Below are 25,938 nucleotides of genomic sequence, written 5' to 3'. Positions count from 1 at the left end.
TTTTTTTGAGATGGATTCTCGCTCTTGTCACCCAGGCTGGAATGCAATGGCATGACCTTGGCTCACTGCAACCTCTGCCTCCCGGGTTCAAGCGATTCTTCTGCCTCAGCCTCCCAAGAAGCTAGAATTACAGGTATGCATCACCGTGCCCAGCTAATTTTGTATTTTTAGTAGAGATGGGGTTTCTCTAGGTTGGTCAAGCTGGTCTTGAACTCCCAACCTCAGGTGATCCACCCGCCTCAGCCTCCCAAAGTGTTGAGATTACAGGTGTGAGCCAACGCACCCGGCCCACTCTTTGGAAATTAATATTATGGAGTCTGGTCATGCTCTCCTGCAATATTGTCCCTGGTGCTGTGGAGAGAGTGGGATATACAAATCGTGGGGGAGTCTGAGCATGGTACCCTCAGATATGCTGTGGTCACTACTCCTTTCAGTAAAGTGAAACACAAGAGACCACTGTGTCATTCACAGTTGGGCAAGATGGTGATTTGAGTTTGGGTGATCCAGCTCTATCAAAAAATAAAATAAAATAAAACATAAAAGAGACTTTCATTTGCCTCTAAGTACAAAGCTTGCTTTCACCTGTGAGCTTTGCCACTTCTTGTTCCTTTTGTTTCCTGCCTTCCCTACCACCTCCCCAGAGACAACTAGAACTTAACCCTTCAGAACACCTGACCCTCTTTCAGGATGTCCTTGGGAAGCCCCTTACCCCCGTCTCCTCCAGGTCTGGCTTAGCTGCCCCTCCTGGGCTCCTCAACTGTTTTGTACATCTCCTAACACAGCATTCATGGCCCTGTTGCCTGTTGGCTTGTTTTACTCCCTGCCATGCTTTGGGCTCTGTGAGGACCCGCCACTGTATCCTAGCACGAGCACAGCGCCAAGCATGCATCAGCTGCTCAATCAATATTTGTGAAACGGTTACGGTTTCAAAAGACAAAAGGTGGTGGAATTGCAAGCAGCAAATTACTATTTGAATAGTACTAGAACTGGAAGGGCTATTCACATCAGGAATTTTTAACTCAGCTAAACTAGCGAACCTTTTTAACCTTTTGTGGATTCTTCAAACGTCGACATTTTCGGATGTCCATTTCTGTTGTGTTCACACAGCCTGGCTGAGAAAAAAAAAACACATCATATAAATTACTACGTGAAAATTACACTTCCAATTTAGCCCATGTCACACCAACAGGATCAATCTTTATCTTTTTCCATTACAGACAATGCATGATTTTTTTCCGTTTTGCCACAATATGTGTTCCTCTGTGGAGTTCTCATATGATCTAGAAAAGCTTACCTCATAATCTAAGGATGATATGTAGAGGGTATAGTGCACAGTTTTTAAGAGCAAATTAGCTATTCAAGTGGCAAGATTGCATCAGGTACAGCCCTTTAAAAAAATTTTTTTTAACATATTTAACCATTTGAAAAAGACTCCATGATATCAGGATGAGTAGCTATTTATTTATTTTTTGCTTTTAATTAAATTTTAAGAAGAACAATAGTTTATTCTTTTTAGTTCCATTTCCATAAGGAAAATGCAAGATTTGTTTTAATAATGTGAAATCAGAAATACAGTCAAACCTCATTATTTACATATTTTTGCATTTGTGAATTTGCCTACTTCAATTTCTTTCTTTTTTTTTTTTTTTTTGAGACAGAGTCTCGCTCTGTCACCCAGGCTGGAGTGCAGTAGCGCAATCTCAGTTCACTGCAAGCTCCGCCGCCTCCCAGGTTCACGTCATTCTCCTGCCTCAGCCTCCCGAGAAGCTGGGACTACAGGCGCCTGCCACCACGCCCAGCTAATTTTTCTTTTGTATTTTTAGTAGAGACGGGGTTTCACTGTGTTTGCCAGGATGGTCTCCATCTCCTGACCTCATGATCCGCCCGTCATCAGTGGTTGCACCTTGAGTAGACTGACGTGCGCGTTTCCCACTGAAATTGAACAAGGTGATGTCCTGCCTTTTTGTTTCAGGCCCGTCTATTTAGGGCTAATTTAGTGGCAACTTCTCTGCATTTTTGTGCTTTTTGTCGGTGATTTTGCTATTTAAGATGGCCCCAAGGACAGTGCTGAAGTGCTGTCCACCATTCCCAAGCAAGAGTCTGATGTGCCTCAGGAGGAAATAAACGTGTTAGCGAAGCTTTGTGCAGACATGAACAATAGTGCTGTTGGCCATGAGTTTAATGTTAATGCATCAATGATATATATTGCATAAGGTGTCTTTACACAGAAACACATTTAAAAGGTTATGTATTGATCAGCTGATAAAAATGTTGTGGCCACAGGCTCACAGGGACCTAGCTTGGTAGTTCCCAAGGGAGTGATACTTCAATGTACGCTAGTTCAGTGTTTGCAAAGACTTTATAGAACATAGCTGCCATGGATAACAAGAATTAACTGTATTCGACAGAGAATAGTTTAAGATTTAGAGTTGAATAGCAGTGGAAATGGAAATTGTTAATTTGGGGAATGTAAGCCTTTGGGACCCAAGGTCTTTTGGTGGAATTCCCATAGCTCCTCTTTTTGCAATTCCATATTTTCATGAATGAATACTTTTTTAAAAGGTGGAACTTACATATATTCCAGGAAATTTACTGAGATTATACAAATGAATGGCAAAACCAGTTCCACAAAGCTCAGCGATTTTCTTAAGAATGAGACACCTGGTGGCTAAAGATGGTCTTTTCCCTATAGAGATAAAATGAAAATTAAGAAAAAAAATCTAGAGAACTGAGTAGAGCTTTCTCACCACAGGCCTGTGGACATCCCAAAAGGCTCGTTCTTGACTATCCAAAATTTTCCTTTCTGTCTTGTCCTTTTTCCGGTCAATCCTGAAAGAGTAAAGAGAGGAAGGAAATAAGAGGCTCTGTATTCTGTTTTCCCTGCTGACACTTGCTCCGGCATTTGCTCCTGTTTCTAGGAGCTAACTGAATACAAGACCATTGGTACCTGCATGGTGCCTGCTCTCTGCAAAGCTGTGAAATAGGGGTGTATAATTCCCCTCCCTGAAAACTCCCAAAATTCCACACATGGTAAGAGAACTTGTTTTAGGCTAGATTACAGATTGCCATATATGTGTAATGAACATGGTGGCCTAAAGGAAGAATAAGAATGCAGCTGTTCATCTGAAGTATTAAGATTTGGATTATTAAAAACCGAATTATCCATTGATATGCTCCCTCATCAAAAAGGATACTGCATATCAAATTATAAGACGGAATATAACTACCGTCTCACCAGTGTTCCATGTTCAAATTTGAAAGTTTGCTTTAGATTTAGAATCAGTAGAAAGAAATGTCTTAAAATGCTGCAATTATGTGTTTTATAAGTCACTTACACCATCTGGCTTTCTAAAGGCAGAATAATGGCCCTCGCATGAGACAAGATCCAGGAGGCAAATATCCCTGCCTCAGCTGGGGGAGGCACAAATTGCAAGAGGGAAATTGCAGGTGACAAAGACTTATTGTTCTGATCTGTAGCACAGATAAGAGGTTTTTTCTTTTTCTTTCTTCTTCTTCTTCTTTTTTTTTTTTTTAAAAGCATGTATTACTTCATTTTATCTCTTCAAGTAAAAAGCAACTCAGATTAATTGCCGTGTAACTCCTGGTTCTCGGCTCTCTTGGGGACCCTTTAGTTTATTGGACTGAAATAAACCCATAATCACCCTGTGATTTTTGTGATAATTACTGTGTACTTAGGTGGCCCACAATTATAATGTAATCACAGAGTTAATCAAAAAAGGTTAATCGAGAAATACCATATATTTATGAAGTAACAATTTCCCCTCTGTTTATAACTTGTGATGTTGTTTCATTCTGAAAGAATTAGCATTCTTCTTTGCTTTCCAGTGGCTTCTGAGTACACAAGTGCAATTCTGCCTTCGTCCAGTTGAATCTCAGCCTCCATCTCACCTACTCTCCCACCTTCACCTCTTCGGAGGCACCCAATGCCTGGTACCCATCTACCCCAGGGGCTGCTGGGTGGTCGGGAGGTGGCTGGCATCATGGACAGGAGAAAGGCAGAGACTGTCGGGGGAGGGTCACAACAACAGCAGTGTACGGGCCACTAGACCAGATGGCCTCAGGTCACTTCCAACTGTGACGATAGCTGTGATGAGTCTACACCCGCACAGCCTGAGACCCGGCTCCAGGCCATGGGCTGCAACACCACTCAGGAATGTGAGAGGGTTGCTCTGAAGACTTAGCGGCTGCTCACATGCAAGTGGTACCCAGAGGAAACATAGTCCTAGTCTCCCAGCTCAGCATCCCTTTCCTGCTCCTGTCCTACTTCTCCTGTTAACCATCCTGGTAACCTAGACATCATCCCTGGGAAGGACAGGGGAGATCCAGATCCAATCATTCTGTTTCCCAGAATTAAATGGATCTGGTTGACAACCATGTTTGTGGGGTAGGGAACGCAGAGTACCCATTCCTCATGTTTCCTTAGAGAGGAAGAAATGTCCACTATGTACCCAGGAGAAAAAATTCTGGGAAAAACCCTTCTAACTATTTTTTTCCTTTCATCTCTTGTCCTTTGGGGAGGAGAAATGACTTAACTAATTGGTAGACTTGAAAGAAGAAACTGAGAAAGTTCAGACTCTCCCTCTCTGGGCCCCCATCTAGGTCAGCCTGTGCTCAGGATAGCTGCTCTCTGCGTGCAGAAAACGTACAGGGGTCACCTCTGCCCTAGTGGGGTGGGGTGGAGACGCTGGGGAGAGGAGGCCTATAGATACACACCTTTGTCTAGGAAGGGCAGGTTTAATTCGCACCTGTGGCCACATATCCAATGTCATGCCTTAAAATCTTGTTTTTTTGTTTTTGTTTTGTTTTGTTTTGAGATGGAGTTTTGCTTTTGTTGCCCAGGCTGGAATGCAATGGCATAATCTCAGGTCACTACAACCTCCAACTCCCGGGTTCAAGCAATTCTCCTGTCTCAGCCTCCTGAGTAGCTGGGATTACAGGGATGTACCACCATGCCTAGCTAATTTTGTATTTTTAGTAGAGACGGGGTTTCACCATGTTGGTCAGGCTGGTCTCCATCTCCTGACCTCAGGTGATCCGCCTGCCTCAGCTTCCCAAAGTGCTGGGGTTACAGGCATAAGCCACTGTGCCCGGCCTTACTCTTGTTTTTTAATTAATGTAATAATCTGATATTTTGGGCTCCAACTGTCTGACTTCTGTGCCTTATTTTTCTATTGGTTCTAACTCCTCCCCTGTCAGGGAGAAGAAGACAGGGGCTACTTGTTGTTCTTCCTGAAACTCCAACCTGTTTTCCTATGAAGACAAAATCTCCAGTCCAACAGGTAAAACAGGGTTTCAGCCTTTGAGCACAGAAAATAACTGGAAATCTCTTGGGGAAATAGATACACCTTCTTATAACCAGAGTTCTACCTTTGGGAGGATCTCCCTTGTCGGCGGAAACACACATTTCTGAAATTGTTTTACAGTAACGTCGGTTATGAAGGTGAAACTTATCCATCCTGACCTTAATTTCTACTCAGTTGCCCTCATGCCAGATTAGAAATACCAACGCCATCTGGAAACTTCACTTTGACAATCCCACCTTCACACCATTTCCAAATTCCAGAGTCTTTTCCTTTCTGAAACGGTCTCTATTAAGTTCACCTACTTTACTTGTGCTTCTGCTTGCATAAAGATGAATTCCCACTTCCTTGCAAAGGCCCTCTGGAGTCTTGCTAGGTTTTCCTAATGAGAAATGAAAATCAACAAGAAGGCATTAATCATCGTAAATTAGCACATCGACACCTATGCTTATGATAAGGCAGCCATCCATTCTGGTTACTTCCAACAGAACAGCAAGACCTGCTTTACATCCCCTGGACATGTATCCAATTTGACTTTGCACCAGACCCTGATGTACAGAGCTGAACTATTAATATTCATTTACACACCCATTAAGTGTGAAGTCTCTGTGGTTCACCTGATTCCTCTCTTCTTATGTGTTTTACAAGAATGCAACTCACACAGCACTTGTTTCAAAGGTTGCTGAAAATAGGGAAAATTGTCTGTGGCTATTGGGGAATTAACGAGTCTTTGCCACCTGTTGGTATCTCTAGACACAAAACCAAGGCTGGATTTCTCAGGACTCGTCTTCCAGTGGGGAGCTGGGAAGGTCACAGGAAAGGAGAACCAAGGGGACCTGACTTTCATGCTTTTTCTAATGTCAGGATTCAAAAGTGGCCGAGGCTGGGTGCAGTGGCTCACACCTGTAATCCCAGCACTTTGGAAGGCCGAGGCAGATGGATCACCTGAGGTCAGGAGTTCAAGACCAGCCTGGTCAACAGGGTGAAACCCCGTCTCTACTAAAATTACAAAAATTAGCTGGGCATAGTGGCAGGTGCCTGTAATCCTAGCTACTTGGGAGACTGAGAGAGGAGAATCGCTTGAACCTGGGAGGCGGGGAGGTTGCAGTGAGCCGAGATCCGGCCACTGCACTGCAGCCTGGGCAACAAGAGTGAAACTCCGTCCCCCCCACCAAAAAAAAGGGCCCAAAGAGAGTGTCTACGTTTGTGATGTTCATGAAAGAAAAAGCCAAAAACAGAAAGAAAAGAAAAGTCATTAAGGGTTCGCATTAGATAAAAATAAAAGCATTTTCTCTAAGTCTGTAGAGTTACCTAATAGAACAAGAGGATGGACGGTGAGGAGGGGAGTTTGACAGGCACCCTAATGATCCTCCTAATTCTGATGAATGCAAGGCTGGAGCCCCTATTATGCTATGTATTTTCATAGAGCTCATGCCAACACTAATTGATTACCCTCGTTAATGGATTATTAATATAAAAGGAGCTTCAGTTGGAGAGTACCACACATGAGCTCACAGTTATTACCTAGGCTTGGTGTGCAAGTAGTTCTAAAAAACTGTCTTTTTGACTCTTCCACTGCTCACAGGAAGCAAAACTGGTAATGCCTCAATGTCAATCAATTGTGACACAGTCATAGTATAGAATTCTAGGCAGCCATTAAACACAGTAATGTAGATTATAGTTACTGACATGGTAAGGACCCCGAGATACCTACAGTATAATGACTGGGGAAAGAGAAGCAGCTGCCACAATAATGTTTATGGTATGATTCTAATAAAGTTTTGTAAAGAAAAAAATGTATGCAGAGAAAAAACTTAGGTGGGGGGAAGTCACGGGTTGTATTCTCTCCTTTCTTTGCTGTTTGAATTTTGTTTTATAAAAGAATATGTAATCAGAAAATTTATAAAAAATTATTGCATTTTGGAAGCAAAATGTTCTGGTTTTGAATCATTTTTGTGCAGAACTTCAACCTGAGAGCACATCTCAATGCCATATTCTTTGTGTTTTTTTTTTTTTTTTTTTTGAGACAGAGTCTTGCTCTGTTGCCCAGGCTGCAGTGCAGTGGCGCGATCTTGGCTGACAACCTCCACCTCCCAGGTTCAAGGGATTCTCCTGCCTCAGCCTCCTGAGTAGCAGGGACTACAGGTGTGTGCCACCATACCTGGCTAATTTTTTTGTATTTTTAGTAGAGACGGGTTTCAGCATGTTAGCCAGGATGGTCTCGATCTCCTGACCTTGTGATCTGCCCACCTTGGGGATTACAGGCATGAGCCACCACACCTGGCCTCAATGCCATATTCTTTACAAATACCACAGCAGAACATTAAGGGACAAGATAAGAGAAACTGAATCAAATACAGCAGGAGTTGATGCTGTCTGATTTCTGTATGGAACCTTTTTCTAAAACATTGAAAATATGGGGAAGAGACACACAGGAGGGAGGGGCCCCAGGCTTCTACAGTCTGGGCCTTTCCTCAAGGTTGTGTTAAGGAAGTAACGTCATCATGTCAAAGCTACTTGCACTGGGTGCACAAAGAGTACAACAGCAGTCTTTTGAAGGAGGGGTGATGTGACTGCTGGACATTGGGGCAGACAAGGGCACAACCAGGCTCCTAGCATGACCAGAGCCACAGAACAAACAGGCCAAGGTTTATCTGGGGAGATTATAATGTTCCAACATATGATCATCTGATAATGCAAACTCCATCCAGGTCCTGAGGCTCTGGACAAACTGCTGCACTGCTTCTTCCTCTTCTGCCCCCCTGCACCCCATTCACAGGTCCACAATGCCAGTGGGATCAAAGAGGTGAAGGGCCATGCACAGGTCCTGCTCCCTAGTGGCATGCACATTCATACTTGTGCTGCAGAGAGTGGAGCGATGGCCCAGCTGGCTTGGTAGGCTTGGGAACATGAACCAAGGAGAGGTAAGGCCTGGCAGAGTGGGGCCTCACACTCGTTTTGAAAGACTGAGGCAGTAAAAGTAGGAGGGGTTTTGGAGGTGGGTGGGTCTGAAGATGCTGTTAATGCTGGACTATGCGGGGAAGGATTCTCTGCTGCCCTTAATATTGCCCCTCCTCCCACAGCTGCTGGCCCTTCAGTCATTCACGGAATGAATGACTTAGCAGCACATTCTTCGGAAGACGTATAGGGAGAAGGAAGTGGAAGGTACAAGAAAGTTCAGGCAATTTCTCCCATTCTCTGTGACCCACATAAAGTTCAGTTTGGGGGAGAAATTTTGCAACCAAAAGTTGAAAAAAAAGGTAAATGATCTATGAGTTTTCAAGTGCTTTGGTTTCTGGGCTCTGTCAAATCAGAATGGACCCAAATTTGATGGTGGGGCCTCTAATTTTTGCAAGAAGTCCCATCTTATGAAGGACGATAGGGGGGAAGATAAGAAAGCTGGGAAGTAGATACCTCATGTGACATACATCTTGTCTTATTTTCTCAGTTGAATTTTACCCTCAGATTCTGCCTCTATTACTAAGCAGAGGAGAGTGGGTATAAAGATGCAATTTAAAATTTTGATTTAAAATATTATTATGTAGTAAATTCGACTTTTTTCCTTCTGTACAATTCTGTAAGTTTTAACACATGTATAGATTCATACAACCACCACCACAATCAGGATACAGAACAGTTCCATCACCTTCCAAAAATCCCCTACCCCATCCATAACCCCTAGCAATCATTGATCTGCTTTTCATTATGATAGTGTTATCTTTTCAAGAATGTCCTATAAATGGAATGGCTGGCTTGAGACTGGCTTCTTTCACCCAACATAATGTCCTTGGTATTCATTCAAGTGGTTGTGTGTATCAATAGTTCATTCTTTTTTACTGCAGAGTAGTATTCTATTGTATGGATGTACCACAGTTAGCTTAACCATTCAACTGTTAAAGTGCATTTGGGTTGTTTTCAGCATTTGGTTATCAGAGATTAAGCTTGTGTGAACATTAGTTTATAGGTGTTTGTGTGAACATGAGTTCTGATTTCTCTAGGGTATGTATATAGAAGTGGGATTACTTGGTTATATGGTAAGTGTTTGTTCAACTTTATAAGAAATTGCCAAACTATTTTCTAGAGTGGCTGTACCATTTTGCATTACCACTAGCAATGCAGGAGAGTTTCAGTTGTTCGACATCCTCACCATCACTTGGTATCATCAGTATTTTTTATTTTGGCCATTCTAATAGGTATGTAATGGTATCTCACCATGGATTTAATCTACATTTCCTAAATGGCTAATAATATTGACCATCTTTTCATGGGCTTATTTATCATCCTTGTGCCCTCTTCAGTAAAATATCTGTTAAGTCATTTGCCTATTTTTAAGTTGAGCTGCTTATTTTTTTATTGTTGAATTTTAAGAGTTATTTATGTAAAAATACAATCTTATTGTGATGGTCAGAGGAGGTGAGAACAAAGGAGGAGAAATAGATCCTTCCTTTCCACTGTCTGAAAGGGATGAAAGGGGGACAAAAGAAAAAAAATAAGCTTAGATGGAGCTACAGATATGATTTTAATCTCTTCTCATATCCTGGAAAATAATCATACTTACTGCTTCATAATCTGCCAGTTCCAGCCTCGCTTTATTCTGCATTGTCCTCTTACAGAGATAGATGGCTGAGGGAAGAAAAGAAATGACAACATGTACAAAAACCAGCAGCACAAAATGGAATTATAAGCCCATCCGATCCAGTTCCTCTCCATTCACCATTCATCGCATCAGCAGCCAGCCATCCCCACCCGCCCACCTCTTGCTGTGTTGCCCAGCACGTGCTGTGTGCCCAGCACTGTCCTGGGAAAATATGTTTTCTAAGTGGACATCATGACCCCTGACCTCTAGAAATCTTTTTGTAGTCATGATCAGATGAGGACTCCTCCATATTCCAATCCTGACAACTCCCCTTCTTCCTCCTTACTCTGCTTCACCCTGAACATCCTTCACTTGGAGTGATATTTCACAAACATGATCACATTACTCCTGTGCCTAAAAGCTCTGCCTTGAATCCTCAATGGCCTCAGAAATAAGGCTGGGTTCATTAGGGTGGCAAATACGGTTCTTTATGATCCACTCACTGCTTATCTCATCAACTTCTTCTCCCTCATGCAGGCACTGTGAGGCCACCAAACTCTTTTAGATTCATTCCTTTGTATATGCGTCCTTTTTGTGGAAGGTCTTTCTCACTTCTCTCTTTCCCTCTGTCTATCTGGCAACCTCCTAGTAGGAGGTTCAAGACCCAGGTTGGTGTTTCAGATAGCATCTACACATCCTCGACCATGGAACTAAATTCCATTCACTGAAATCCTGTATTTACTAGACTGTCCCCCGCTCTAGGCTAAAGTCTCTTTAAGGGCAGAGGCTATGTCCTGCTCAGCTTTCATCCCTAGCACCAGAGCCTGTCTTGCCAGGTGCAGTAAAAAGGCTATGGAAAGGGAACACAATTTAGGTCTCTCAACCCAGGCTAAGGAAAGGTTCTTGGCCCATGGTTTCCCTGTTTCTTCCTCAAACACGGCCTTCATCATCACTTCTCCCTACCTTTCCTTCTTCAATGTCTTCCTCCTTCTCCAGAGCCAAGTGGAACAATCCAGGGAAACCAGTAGATGAATGGCATAAATAAATGAACAACAGAATGATCAAGAGGGAGGGCCAGAGAGAACCTGTGATCATTTTGTTGTTGGACAACATGATCTCTTTACTAAGAGATCTCTAGTCAACTCTGCTGGATCAACCTACTTCATTCATTTGTTCTGAAAAATTTACTGATACCTATGACATTTTGGAGCCTGGAAGCTAGCAGCCTACCCTCTGGCATGCCCACACTTCTGGCAAATTGTGTGCTCATAAGAGTCAGTTGTGGTTGTTCCCAAATGTGCTTATGTCAGGCACATCTGTTATTTTAATCACACAAGTTCACTAAATATTACATGTGTCAATGAAACTAATGTGCAAAGAGAGAGAGTGTTGCTTCTGTGAAAACTCAGTTGAATGATCTGGAACAATTTAATGAAGGAGAGTCAGCTAAGACAGTCGCTGGTGAATTTGATACAGGTGAGATAACTGGAAAAGGAAGAAAATAATAAAATCTAGGAGGGGCCAATGTACAAAAGACTACAAAAATGTCTTTACATTCTTGATGCACTTTAAAGACACCAAAACAGGGTAGTTTATTTTGAGTGTGGTTGATTTAAGAAACTAAAATCATTCAGCTCATAATCAAAGAGAACACTGTGGTCCTACCTCACAAGGCTGTCAGATGAGTGTTCCTTTGTATATCTTACCTTTCCATGAGGTACTTTAAGGTGTACTATGTCATTTTAAAAATGATTTTCTACTTACCAACTTTTCCAATGAACGAAGCAGCTATAGTGCTTCACTGGGTCTGATAAAGGGGTGTCTGATCTATCACAAAGTACCTCCTTCAGTCTCTTGGAGTCCTGGCAGAATTAGGGACAACCTCAGGCAGGAAGCTTGACATGTCATCTGCCCCACTGGGCCAGGTCTTGATTACCTTTGAGCAGTGCAGGTCAGTGGAGGTGGCAGCTGCTTTGACAATGCTGCCCTGGACAGTATTTTGCATTTGCCAAATGTAACACTCAGAAAAGGCTAACCTGGATTTGACTATGGGTTTTATGCAGGCAGAGTCATCCCAAGAAATGTCCAAAGGGGACAGCTGCGTCAGAATGGGGCAGGGGGCTTGTGAAGTGAGGTATTATACATGGAATGCAGAGCTGGGGTCACTCCTGATGGCCACGAGTCACAGGATCACACGCTACTAGCTAATGTCCCTGTGCCTAAAGTCACACAAGAAATCTTTTCACCACAACAAGGAAGGTGGGATGTGGCTGTTCTTGGCACAGAACTTCCTGGGGCTTGTCTGCATCCCAGAATGCCTTCACCAGCGCTTGCTCTAACTTCCAACCAACTCTAGTGACTACTGGTGACAACAGTCAGCCCTACAAGAGGGCATCTGGAGGAACTGTCTTAAGCTCCGATACTGGTTTCTCTTGGATATTTAATTTCTTACCAAAAAATTTATATTTCCTTGTCCTTACATCTGGCATTGCACCCTTACCTATATCTCATATCTCACTTAGATAAATCCACTGCCATCTCAAGTTCATCATGTGTCACCAAACAAAAGTGGAACATATTTAAAAATTGTATAATAGGAACAGATTCATGTATTATGTGCTATTGAATTTCTTAAAAAAAAATTGAGCTTATCGAATTTCAATGTACTGAAGAAACTGACCCCTTTCTGTACTTTCTGCCTTTACTAGCAACATCATTATGTCCTCAATCTCCTAAACTAGGGAACCTATAACTCACTTATTTCTCTATTTTCTTCATACTCTCTGATGACTTTTTAGAATGACAGCATTTTAGCACTGGAGGTAACCTTGGCAACCATGAAGTACAGGCCCCTCATTTACAGATGGGGAAACTAGAGGCCTAGAGAAGTGAAGTGATGGACTCAAGGGCTAGTTAGTGATGGAGATGGAATTAGAATTGAGGCCCAGTGCAGAGTTTTCTCTGATATTCACTGATCCGTTTACTCATTCAGTCACTCATTCAAACATGTACTGAGTGTCTCCTATGGGCCAAGTACTGTTTTAGGTGCTGGAAAAATCACCATTGTAGCAGCTACTGCTTCCATTGAGCCCACTGAATATCGGGGACTATTTGACTAAGTCACAGCCCTTACTTAATCCTCCACAGTCCACTCACTTGATCCCCCACAGTACAATGGTGAGTTTTCAATCTCCGACATAGAATTTGACAGAGTGGGGACCAGTAAATGGTTGTCGATTGAATGAAAGTGTCTGGTACTTCATCAGTCTAAATCATACTATATTGAATTCTTAGCTTCAGTTTCACATGCTTCCTGGTGAGAGGGTCACCATTGTAGCAGCTTGATCCCCCACAGTCCACTCGCTTGATCCCCACAGTCCACTCGCTTGATCCCCACAGTCCGCTCGCTTCATCCCCACAGTCCACTCGCTTCATCCCCACAGTCCACTCGCTTGATCCCCACAGTCCACTCGCTTGATCCCCACAGTCCGCTCGCTTGATCCCCACAGTCCACTCACTTGATCCCCCACAGTCTGCTTGCTTGATCCTCCACAGTCCGCTTGCTTGATCCCCCACAGTCCGCTTGCTTGATCCTCCACAGTCCGCTTACTTAATCCTCATAACAAATCTACGAGGTGGGTTCTGTTATTACCCCCATCTTATAGATGAACCAATTTCTTCCCAAGTTGGGAAAAAACTTGGGAAAGTATGTTCATTGTTGGGGACCCACAATAGCTTCCCCAAACTGCTGACTCCATTCTAAACGTCTCTCCTTGACGGCCAGGGCCTTTTTATAAACCCGCCCCTCCCAAGCTATTCAGCCTTCTCAATCATTCATCACATAAAACCTCTGAATACTCAAGCCAGATCCTCACCATGCCTTTCTTCCTGCATCATGCTGCCTCTCCCAGCCTGGCATGCTTGCAGGGAAAGGCTGTGACTTATTCAAATCTCCGACATAGAATTTGACAGAGTGGGGATCAGTAAATGGTTGTCGATTGAATGAAAGTGTCCGGTACTTCATTAGTCTAAATCATACTATATTGAATTCTTAGCTTCAGTTTCACATGCTTCCTGGTGAGAGGGTCACCTCAGTCATAATAACATCAACCAGCATCCCAGTGGCAATAACACCAACCTCACCCCAGTAGCAATACCGACCACCACCCCGTATTAACTCAGAGAACCTTACATGCATTTCATTTAATCCTAACAAAACAACACTAGAAGACAAGTGCTGCTACTACTCTAATTTTAATATGAGGTCTCTGAGGCACAGAGAGGTTAAGTAATTTGCCAAGATCACCCAGCTAGTGGAACTGGTTGATCCTGGGGGCTCATTGTGCTGGATTCTCTCTTGGTAAATACATTCTGATTTTCTAACTAAACTGCTTTGGAAACCCTGGGGAGTACTGGTTTTTCTTTGTTTTAGAGACAGGGTCTTCCTCTGTCACCCAGGCTGGAGTGCAGTGGCACAATCATAGCTCACTGCAGCCTTGAACTCCTGGGCTCAAGTGATCCTCCCATCTCAGCCTCCCGAGTCCCTGGGGTTACAGGTATGTACCACCATGCCTGGCCCCTGGTGAACACTTCTGCATCCTGAACCTTGATTTCTCCCTCTGATTTGCCATAATTGAGGCACAGGAATTTAAAATAATTTTTCTTTAGCGAGAGCCTGAAACAAACTGTTATTTCTCTCCCTGTTGATGATGCACAATTAAAATTATGAAGTGAAGAACACCTTTAGACACAGGGCGCTGATGCCCTTTAGTACTCAGCATAAGATGGCCTAAGCTTTGTGGAAGAAAATATTTTCATCTTACTTGGGCCCAGGTATCTGGTCTTACCATCCTCCCACCCTCTCCACTGCCTGGAAAAATAGTGGTTTTCACATTTACAAGGGCACATGTTGCTGCATGGAACTGAGCTATAATTATTCAAATTCCAAGTTGGGCTTTCATGAGCAGTCTTTTCAGCCTCAGAAGCACTAGTGTCATGAGCAGTCAAATGCAGCTCTCGCTTGCAGCCGGAAGCCTTCCTGGATCCACTTATCACATTGGTCAGGGTGCAGCACAGTGTCAGAGGGCCCAAGTGGTGCCTGTGGATAGCCAAGCAGACAGCCCCAGGGCCTGCCTTCTGCATGACTGACATCCTCCACACTTGGCCATGGAACAGCTCCAGCCTTAGTAGGTGACAACTCACTTGTATTTCATCCTCAGCTTGGCTCCCTGTTGTCGGTTTCCTCTTGCTCGAACATGTGACTCCAAGGTTGTATCTTATCCCAGGGGTCTCCCAGACAGGCTCCCCTGATCACCACCTAGCTGCACATCTCCCTCCCGCTCATCACAGCTGCATCTGCCTTCCTGTCTTAAACAAGTCTGCAAAGAAGCTGCAGGTCTCATTGAGTGTCCCAGTCCCAAGGAGAGCCACAGACCAGACTGCCACAGCAGCTGAGTCAGCAGCAATGATGCATGCAAAGGGGCAGTGCTGCTGCTACAACCTTCAGTCATGTCACGCACAGGACCGTGAAAGAAGCATGGGTTTTGGAGCCACTCAGATCTGAGTTCGAGTTCTGCTCCCTCTACTGAGTGTCTGTTGATCACCTTCAATAAAGAACCAGAACTGTCAGTGGATATTTACTGAGCACTAACTCTGCCTCAGACATGGGCTATGCACTGGAGATATGAGAATGCACAAGCTGGACCAGCCTCTGCCCTCATGAGGCTTACAATCAAGGGAGCATTCAGACAATGTGGTAGTGTGAGGGTGTGGCCTCTCTGGGCCTCAGGTTCTTTCTCTTAAGCATAGTGATAATATAACTTCTGCAGAGAACTGGCATATAGGAATATTAAATAATCTCCATTGAGAGTATGTGGCAGAAGAAGTCTTGTAGGTCCCTGTCTGGAGAGAGAGAACTCCCAACTTCACTCACTTTTTATTTTCCTAGTCCAAGATGACTTCTGTATACCTGTCTCTGGTCTCTCTCCTTTTTCTAAATTGCAACTATCAAGAACACCAAAAGGTTCTTAGTAGGTTTTGACAAGTCTGTGAGAACAGAAAGGGCCAGGAAGAGGTAGCCCCTTGATCCAGCCCTCCCTGAAGCCCTATCCCTGGAAAGAACAATTAAAAGTCACCATCCCATAGTATTGCTGTGGATCCTGGTTCTCCATGGCCCCAAGATGAACATACTGACCACCCTTGGTAAGATTTTTCTTCCCTCTCCTGCTTCCCCTCTAAGGACTACACGTTTCAGTGAGCTGGGCCTTCCTCTGTTATGTGGAACAGGAAATTTGTTATAAAGCAACAATATGAGAAAGGACTAAGCAGAAAGGACCCTCCTGCCCATGTACCACAGTTGCCCACACCAAGTATTTGTCTTCTGCACACCCAGAAGTGACACACAGTGTGGGCTGTGGCTTCAGTTCTCACCATAGTCAGTGTTTTCAGGTTCCCAGCAGTTCGAAGGCCAGAAGTATGGAGCCTGCAAAGGAGCATGGGTGTCAGGGCTCATAGGTGTGCCATGCCTGCACTTCCCTCCCACATCCAGGGAGGATCCTCCCTGGTGGCAGGCTCTCCCCCAACTCCTTCTTGCTGATGCTACCCCACAATGCTCTCCTCTTCTCTAATGCAGCTGAGGTGAGTCAACATTTTAATCTAGGCATTGACAAATAAAATGTAAGGTAAGCAAAACAAATGCAAAATGAGAAGTTTTGTTTACAGGGAAATATATTCTTATCCTGAGACAATAGAGGTCTAAGTACAAAAGTCAGGCTGGCATAACTTACTGGGCACCTAAGCCCATGTTCCTTTTCTCTCTTTAACCTAGTCTGAAGAACTCTTCTCCCAAACCCTTTAGTTAGACCTTGACTCAAGCCCATATCCTCTGCCCTCATTACCTCTAGGGAAGGATCTGGGAGAAGGAGTTAAAATGGGTGGGGAGGGTGATTAGGTAGCAAATAGAAACTTCACTCCGGAGAAGGTAGCATGAGACAGTAGAAAGATCAAGGTCTGTGCTATCAGGCTCACTTAGGTTCAAATTAAGGCTGCTCCTGGATTTACTAAATGACACTTTAATTCTTTGAGCACTTCAGTTTTCTTACCTGTAAAATGGGTGGTATTTACCCTCTAAAGTGTGCTCTTCAGAATAAATGAGGAAATCTGTACAAAGTGTCTACGATGGTCTGAATGTCTGCGTCCCCCTCAAATTCACATGTTGAAATCCTAATCCCCAAGGTGATGGTATTGGGAGGTGGGGCCTTTGAAGCCCTCACAGATGAGATCAGTGCCCTTATAAAAGAGGCCTGATATAAGCTCCAGGTCCTGTCTGCCCTGTGGGGATGCAGCTAGAAGGTACCTTCTATGAGCCAGACAGCAGGCCCTCACCAGACACCAAATCTGCTGGCACCTTGGTCTTGGACTTGCCAACCTCCAGAACCATGAGTAGTAAATTTTTTTTGTTTATAAGATATCCAGTTTATGGTATTTTTGTTGTAGCAGCCCAAAGGGACTAAGGCCCAGAGCATGGTAGGCTCTCAATGACAGCCTTTTACTATTCTCTAAGTGGGTCACCCAACGGTCCAGACAAAAGTTCTCTTGGCTTTCCCAGTGCTGATGAGGAGTGAAGGTTACTCCCTCAAATATCCCTAGGTTTTCTTTGTAGTTCTAAGCTGAGATCAGATGATGTTGAGAAGAAAATGTTCTTCAGGAGGAGGAGCCAGCAGGCTTACCTGGAAACGATAAAAGGTACCATCATCCTTCATGGTGAGAACATGGTCCGAGATTGGAAAGATGTAGCCCTGGGCAGCGATAAGGCTTCCCAAGTGTATTGCTTCAACTGTAAGAACAGTGCATAGAGAGAGAAGGAATTAGGAAGCAGGTTATTTGGCTGAAAATTAAGCTGGGAGACCAGAAGTCAACTGTCATCACCCCCAGATGACTGTGTTGATGACATGATTGCCCTTGCTCAGTGTGGGGGTGAGGAGGGGAGATGCCAATGGCTGGAAAGGGCCACTGTGTGTCTGGGACTTGTGTGAATCCCACCTCCGAGAGTCTGACATTGCTTAACCTCTCTCCACCCTGACCTTCAGAAGAAAGTCTGGCTTCAGGGTCAAGGGCATAAATTCTGGCATAGATGAACCTGTATTTAACTAAGTGAGATATTTCACATGAAGTTATTAGCAGTGTCTGGTACAGGTCAAATACTCCATAAGTGCTGGCAGCTCTGATTCATATCAGTTTCATCATCCCCAGCAGTAAGAATGCAGCCTCACTACCCATAGAGACATAGGACTCCCACTGTGTTCCCCAGTATGACAGTCCCATCAGGGATGAGAGGGGTGTTACCCTTCTCTTATGGACAGAGAGGAAAACCTCACTTCCTTTGAAAATTAGAGGAGGGACATGGAAGTGGGCAGTGACAGAGAGAGGCCAACCTGATAGAAATACTTATATTCTTGCCACAATCAATCTGTTCCTTTGTTCCTTTAGCACCAGCCATAAATAGATGCACATAGAAAGTTGAGAATACAGGTTGGGCATGGTGGCTCACGCCTGTAATCCCAGCACTCTGGGAAGCCGAGGTAGGGGGATCGCTTGAGCTTGGGAGTTTGAGAACAGCCTGAGCAACACAGCAAGACCCTGTCTCAATTAAAAAATTAAAAAAAAAAAAAAAGGGTTAAGAATTTAGATTTATCCTGAGCAGAGCTAAGAAAAAATAACAAACCTCAATGCTTCTACCACACAAAGTAATCTTTCACAAATCCAAAAGTACTGTTACAGGTTAAGACTAATTTTTGGACATGGAAATTGTTAATGTGCTCAGGGAGTCTCTAGCAATTATTAATTTCACGAGCTCTGACTTTTTAAAGTAGTTTGTTTTGGCTTTACTTGCAAATTTTTCAAGAAGTTGAATACAATGCAATGTTTTGCTTATTAAGAACCACCTATTCTCCTTTGAAAGAAATATACATGTAACTGGTGGAATTAGAATGAATGGAGTTTTATTTTACTTAGTGATGACCAATTTGCTATTATTATTATTTTTTTTTTCAGAGACAGGTCTCACTCTGTCACCAAGGTTGGAGTGCAGTGGCGCGATCACAGCTCATTGCAGCCTTGAACTCCTGGGTTCAAGTGATACTTCTGCCCCAGCCTCCCAAGTAGCTGGAACCACAGGCACGTGCCACCACGTCTGTCTAATTTTTTTTTATTTTTACATTTTTTTGTAGAGGTAGGGTCTTGCCATCTTGCTCAGGCTGGCCTTGAACTCCTGGGCTCAAGGAATCCTCCCAGCTCAGCCTCCCAAAGAGCTGGGATTACAGGCATGAGCTACCATGTCTGGCCAGTTTGCTTTTTCAAGTCTATAGGCTTCAAGAACCATGAGTCCAGCTAGAACAGAAGTTTCATCATCAGCAGCTGCTCCTTCCCCATAGGAGAAAGAACAAAATCCTGTAGGAAGGTAACTTTCATGCCACCAGTCTTGGAGCTAAGACTCTACCTTCATTCTCTGAGCAAAAATGTTTTTGCTTAGACATTGGCAATGGGGCCAGGTATGGTGTCTTACACCTGTAATCCAAGCACTTTGGGAGGCCAAAGCAGAAGAATTGTTTGAGGTCAGGAGTTCAAGACCAGCCTGGATAACACAGTGAGATCCCCATCTCTACAAAAAATAAAACAAAAAATTAGCTGGGTGTGGTGGTCAGAGCCTGTAGTCCCAGCTACTCGGGAGACTGAGGTGGAAGATAGCCAGGGAGGTCAAGGCTGCAGTGAGCTATGCTCGTGCCACTGCACTCTAGCCTGGGTGACAGAGTGAGACTCTGCCTCAAAAAACAAAAAATAACCACAGGAAACTGTCTGATGGGAAAAAGAAAGGAGAGAGGGGCAGACGCTGGATCTGGCTGTTTCCCAAGGCCTTGGTTTGCCTCATTTCCCCTATTCCCAGTTGACAAATTGTTCTTAGCTTCGCTCCTCCTCAGCCACTTCTCAGAAGCCCAAACAGGCCCCAATTTACCATGGTGTCTTCCCAAGGGCATCAGAGTATAACAGATTTTCATAGAAATAACTCCCATCATTCAGGACCCTTCTCAGAAGCTTCTCACGCCAGGGCTGGAGGATTCCTGAAGCTCATTCTCACATACTGCTAGCCAATTTAGGGTTCTCATTATAGTAATAATAAAATACATGTCAGGAACACAATGATTATTTTAGGAGGCAAAGAAGCCAGTGCTCTTGGAAGAGAAAAGGCGGCCATGAGGAAATAACGTTCCTTAGTTTAGCATTATAATCACAGGAAACACTGACTTTAAATACATGTAACTAAACAGGTAGATGCTGATCTAGTCCAGACTTTCCAGAGGACTCAGAGGTCCAGGCTGCATCAGAGACAACATATAGGGAGTTGTTTTGGGTTCTATCCCTCACATAGGGTTAGCATTTACAGCTTTTCCCCCGTGAATCAAGAACTTGACTACAATTAAGAATTTTCACTAGTTGTGAGCGTAGCCACTAATGAAGGGGGTGAAAAGACTCAGGTCACTTCTATGAATGATCTGCTTTTCTGGCACTCAGAGTTCTAACAACTGTATATAATTAAACTGCATAGAAACTGTATTGTTTTGCAGTCAACAGCAGATTAGAAACGTTGGGTTAAAACACAGGAGTGCCAAGCTGACACACTGATTTCCGCAGGAAATCACAGCTGAAGGTCACAGATCCAGAATGGGTACTTGAAAAAAATCTTCAAAAAGCATTGTGGTTCGGGGCCATTTAATTTGGGGCAGATAAGTTTAATCACGCCAATGTCCATTAAGAACATCAGAGTGTATTAGTGGATCTTTATAAATGTGACCTTCAGGCATCAAGAATACTCAGTTAATCAAGGCAAAGGAGTATGTAATAAATTCAGAAAAGTATTAACTAATAGCACATGGGAATAAGCTTTACTTATCTTGAATTTTATTTTCTGGAACACCCCCCCTCACTATTTCCTAATTACGCTGTGAAAATAAATTTTACTGCCTATTTTCTGGTGGGAGGACAGATTTGGAAATTGTTTTATTGGCCAGGGTTTTGTTGTTGTTTTCCTGGTAAGGACTTCCTAATTGAAATGCATAATTAAAGCTGAAAAAAAAATCATTCCTTCACCTCTTGCAGAAGCAGAAAACAGAGGGAGTCTTAGCAAATAATTAAACATCTTAATTGTGCATCAGGCAATCTAATTTTAAGAGCTGGCTCTAGAAGGCTGTTCAGTGACAGTGCTACAACTTATCTTTAATTGCCGCAGCTAACGAGAATTCAACTCATTTCACACGTTATTGTACGGGACTCTTTGGCATTCTAAATAGTTGCTCATTTCCTCAAAGCGTGATTTAAATTTACAGACAAATATTCAGGAGAAAATAAATTAATTTTATTTGTAAATAGAGTGATTCCACATCTTGGAACTCAGATTTACAAGACCAACTCTCAGGAGGGTAGGAGAATCTAGTCTGGAACTTGGTTATGGGATGTTTACTGATACCAGGGGAGAGAAGGGCAGGGTCAAAGGTCAAGTACCTGGGTCCTCAATGGAAAGGTTCTTCATAAGCCACTGCACGACGTCAGTACCTGCAACAACAAAGCAGTTTCAGCTGAAGACCTCCTGGGTGTTTAACACTGTGGCAGAAGAAACAGGTTTACCTAAGAGAATCCTAATTCCAATCAGTCCACACTGTAGAGCAGGATAATATGGACATTCTTTTTTGTCCTAACCAACCCTTTCCATTCTTCAGTACACTTCCATAGTTACAATTCCATTCTCGTCCAAAAAACACTCACTTCTGATGATGCAGGATGAGCTTATATTCATATTTCTAAGCAGCGTCTATAGAGGACTTCCCCGAGACATGCTAGGTGAAGCTTTATCATGCCTGGCCCCCAGACCATTTCTTGAAGGAGGCCTCTTCAGCTCCCTACCGTCAATTACAAGGGCTGACCAACACAGGTGACCTCACAGGTTCTTGCAAAACTCTCATCTCTTTTGGCACGGGCCTATCCTGAATGAATGTGCCCCTGCATTTGTGGCAGAAACGTCTATGTATTCACCAAGACCTCTTTCCTCGCCTCACTGTGCCATAGCTAGATTGCATTTCCAGACTTCCCTGCACTTAGATACGGACTGAGTTCTACCAATAGAATGTGGGTAGAAATGGCATATGCCACTTCCAGACCTGGACCATGAAAACTCCTACACGGCTCTCCATCGCTCTGCCCCTTCCAATCCCATCTGCTGGCTGGATGTAAAGACCTGGGGAAACGCAGAGCCACAGCAGGGAGGGAGTCATGGTTCCAGCCATGGACATTATGCCCATGTGGGGCTCTGACGTGAGGAGGAACAAACTTTGTTGTGTTCAGCCCCTGAAATGTGGGCTGTTTTGATGACTAGTATTACCTTAATGAATATAAATCTTAACAGTCTGCAGTAACTTTTAAAGCTTGTCTACTCCAACCCGAGCCAATACACAAGTCCCATTCACAACACCCTGGACAAGAGATGCTGTAACCTTTGTTTAGAATGCCTCGTACCTGGGAACTCACAAATTTCCCCCTACCCAGCCTGACCCAGTTAAATCAGCCTTGATTTATCTGAACAGAAACTTGCCCCTCTCTGACTTCCTCCCTTTGGCCTCAGTTTTGCCCTTTGATGATAGAAAAACAAACCCCAACCTAACCACTCTGTGCGACAGCCCTTCAGCTATTCGGACAGTCCTGCAGCATACCAGCGACGTCCTCCCTCCAAGTGCAACAGGCCCGGGTCCCTCAGCTGCTTCCTTGGATGGCCTGGACTGGAGTTCCTCACCATGTGTTCCCAATCCTCTGAATATGTTCTCTTCTGTCTGCCTCTCTTTGAAAATATGACCCACAAAGGATGTTCTGAGAGCAGCACTGTGTACATGGGAGTAGAGGAGTCCAGTTTTGTGGAAGGTTCTGAATTTCTGGTCAACCTACCTTTGCCACCCAAAGATCTCATTTTAAACCAGTACAGACCATTGAAGGTGTGACTTTGTCACCTCTGAATTGTTTGATGGAACACAGCCTGCAAGGGAAGACATTTCTAGACATCAGAGTCCTACCGTGGGTCTGAGGCTTTGGTGCGAGGGAGGGGATGTGCCAAGGACTCTCCTGGGCTGGATTCCTGGCTGAAGGCCTGGGGATCCAGCCGAGGGGCTTCATGAGGATTGCCCTCTTCCCAGGAAGCAGATTTCTTAGATATGTGACTGGTGGCCAGAAGTGGGACTGGTAAGGGACAGGGAGCCTAGACATTTTGTTTCTCTCTGGGTCCATGGCAGGTGAAGTAACCCTGCACAGTGGGACCCCCAGGGCCATCCTTGTCCTCCTGTGTGCCCCAGTTCCACCGACACAGCCTTGCAATTTTGCAGTTTCCCTGCGCCAACCTCAAAGGCAGCACTTCTAGGCTTCTCCTCACTCTTACTGCTCCTGGACGGCATCTGTGAGTTAAACTTTAGATCAAAAACATTCCTATTCATTTGTATTTAGAGAAAGAGAATGAGTATGTGTGTGTACATGTGCCTGTGTGTCCCTTTCCTCCAAATTCTACAAGTTCAACATTTGTCCCAGGAAATGAAGAACAAAGCAGAAATCAAATAAGAACTGTAGCCCCAAGCTGGGGGTGGGAGAGAGACTCTAACCTGTTTTATCCTCAAAAGAAAAATAGTTCTGGCCGGGTGCAGTGGCTCATGCCTGTAATCCCAGCACTTTGGGAGACCGAGGTGGGCGGATCACAGGGTCAGGAGCTCGAGACCATCCTGGCCAACATGGTGAAACCCCGTCTCTACTAAAATACAGAAAATTAGCCGGACGTAGTGCCATGTGCCTGTAGTCCCAGCTTCTTGGGAGGCTCAGGCAGGGGAATTGCTTGTATGGGGGAGGAGGAGGTTGCAGTGAGCCGAGATCGTGCCACTGCACTCCAGCCTGGCCACAGAGTGAGACTCCGTTTCAAAGAAGAAAAAAAAAAAGTGTTTTTTTGTGGGTTGCCTAGAAACTGCGAGGTTTCCTGCATTAGCCGAGCTCTCCCCTAGGCCTGCGGATTATCTTTCTGCTGAGCTTGCCGAACCATTATTTATCACCTGCCAAGATTGATTACTCACCCTGGGACAATGACAGCCCTTCCTTTCCCCTGTTAATTACTGTCATCATTAATATCCATGTCACTAATTAGTATTCATTCACATTGAAACTCCTTCCTTGCTATCATATCCGCTCCCCCCACCACCCCAACCCCCGGCTCAGCACCATTGTCTGGGTTTCTACCCCCTTTTGGCTTCCTGTGCTCAGTCTTTGGCCTAATTGTTCTCCCCGGTCCACCAGGCCCTGGTTTGCATTTACAGAGCCAAAGGATCACATTTAAGCACTTTTGTTTCTAAAGAAGGGAAAATCACAAAAACCCATTTCCTTTTTCCCTAGCTCCGTGGAGACCACAGAGTGGAGTTTCTTTTCCCAGGTTCAGCCACCATGACAGCTGCTATCCCATCTGGGGGCTGATGCAACTCCTCAGGCCCAGGCAAGGGCTGAGCGGCTGCCCCGGCTGCCTGGGACACTGCACTCCATCTCCAGTGGCATCCACTCTGCCACCATCCCTTCCATGCCATGGCAATGCTTGGTAGGCTTCATCTCAGCACAAGTGACAACACTTGGAGACAGGGGGACGCGCTCACTCTCAAGGGCATTGGATATTCCAGGCTCCCTTGGACCAACCGAGGAGCGGCCAAGCCTCCAGCCTGTGGCAGGGAGTAAACCATTGTGTGTTCACCCCCAGGAACAAGTCAGAAAGGGAAATCTGTCATAATATTGCATCCTTTAAAACATTTACAGTGATTACGCTGTAGCACCCGACAAGAGTAGTCCAAACATCCAAATCCCCAGCAGGAGAAAGCATTTCCATTCTTCTTTTTTCACTTTCCTTTCTTGCCTCTTTCCTTCCTTCCCACTAACCCACCATCACCCTTTCCTTCCTGTTCTGAAGAGAATCTGAAGCAGATTCCTTTTCTGTTCTATCTAAAATTAATTGTTGCCTTGTTACCACAATCGCTTTCTGGATCTTATCTTAGTCAAGCCACTTTGCCAAGGACGTAAAGTCAATAAAACAACATAACAAATGCTATGTTGAAACAACGTAACAAATGCAGGACGGCTACCCTTTATTCCTACAGATCCTAAAACACTGTCTGGAAGCTTTCTTTTTGAGGCTGATTTATCAATATATATTCCAGGGATATCCACGAAATACACCAGAGGGCACCCCAAACACCTCTCCATTGCATGCATATTTTATTAGTATATTTAAGGATGTATTTATGATATGCAGTTATGGGTTATGTTTCTATATGTGTTATATGTATTTCAATTATGTCTTCTATATCTAAAATCATGTTTATTAGATGACTGGGAACAAACCAAAAGGCCTCTAATAGGCGATTGAATAAATAAATTATGGCTCATTCATGCAATAAATATTTATTAAACAACTACAGTGGAAAAGCATCTTGAGAACAGGGTGTACTATAAAATATTTATGTTGTATTAATTATATATGTGTAGATATCTATAAATATGGAGAAGAAAAATTCTGGATATAGATTTAAATTGTTAACTTTAGGTCACTTTGGGGTGGGAGAGGCATCAAATAATGGGAAATTTCTATTCTTTACATGTCTGTATTATTTGTAGTTCATAGAACATTCATATAATACTTTTACACTAGAAAAATAATTTTATTTTAAAGAGCATAGAGAGAAGAAAGAGTTGGCCTCTGAGGCCAAAGTGGAGATGCTATGGGTAACTCTGGACAGCCTCTGGCTATCCTCAAGCCCTGGTCATTTCCTGCTCTCTGGGGAAAGGGCCAGGAGACTCAAAGCTGTCTTTTTCCTGAGGGGTAAACAGTGGGAGGCTCAATCCTGAGGCTCAGTAGTGTGCCTCCAATTGGCCACTTTCTGGCCATCTGCCACTCCTGGAGCCTCAGAGTGACCCTTTTTTTTTTTTTTTTTT

The 25,938-nt window shown here is 44.0% G+C and overlaps 1 protein-coding gene across 5 annotated transcripts in view; it reads right to left on the bottom strand.

Annotated features, from left to right (window-relative positions):
* Window positions 1–25,938, bottom strand: part of RGS6 (regulator of G protein signaling 6) — a 633,548-nt gene that overhangs the window by 94,577 nt on the left and 513,033 nt on the right. For all 5 annotated transcript variants that reach the window (XR_001887451.1, XM_017882775.1, XM_017882778.1 and 2 more), the window contains 7 exons: window positions 21,451–21,501; window positions 17,625–17,731; window positions 16,327–16,378; window positions 9,880–9,944; window positions 5,627–5,703; window positions 2,748–2,829; window positions 1,038–1,112 (listed from right to left, as the gene is read on the bottom strand). Coding sequence is in view for 4 of the 5 variants with exons in the window: in XM_017882775.1 (XP_017738264.1) it covers window positions 1,038–1,112; window positions 2,748–2,829; window positions 5,627–5,703; window positions 9,880–9,944; window positions 16,327–16,378; window positions 17,625–17,731; window positions 21,451–21,501 (509 nt within the window). In the remaining variant the exon portion in view is untranslated. The remainder of the gene's footprint in view (window positions 1–1,037; window positions 1,113–2,747; window positions 2,830–5,626; window positions 5,704–9,879; window positions 9,945–16,326; window positions 16,379–17,624; window positions 17,732–21,450; window positions 21,502–25,938) is intronic.

The sequence above is a fragment of the Rhinopithecus bieti genome, unplaced genomic scaffold (assembly GCF_001698545.2).
Source record: "Rhinopithecus bieti isolate Rb0 unplaced genomic scaffold, ASM169854v2 scaffold_13259, whole genome shotgun sequence".
Lineage (NCBI taxonomy): Eukaryota > Metazoa > Chordata > Mammalia > Primates > Cercopithecidae > Rhinopithecus > Rhinopithecus bieti.
This window is presented reverse-complemented; position numbering and strand designations above follow the sequence as displayed.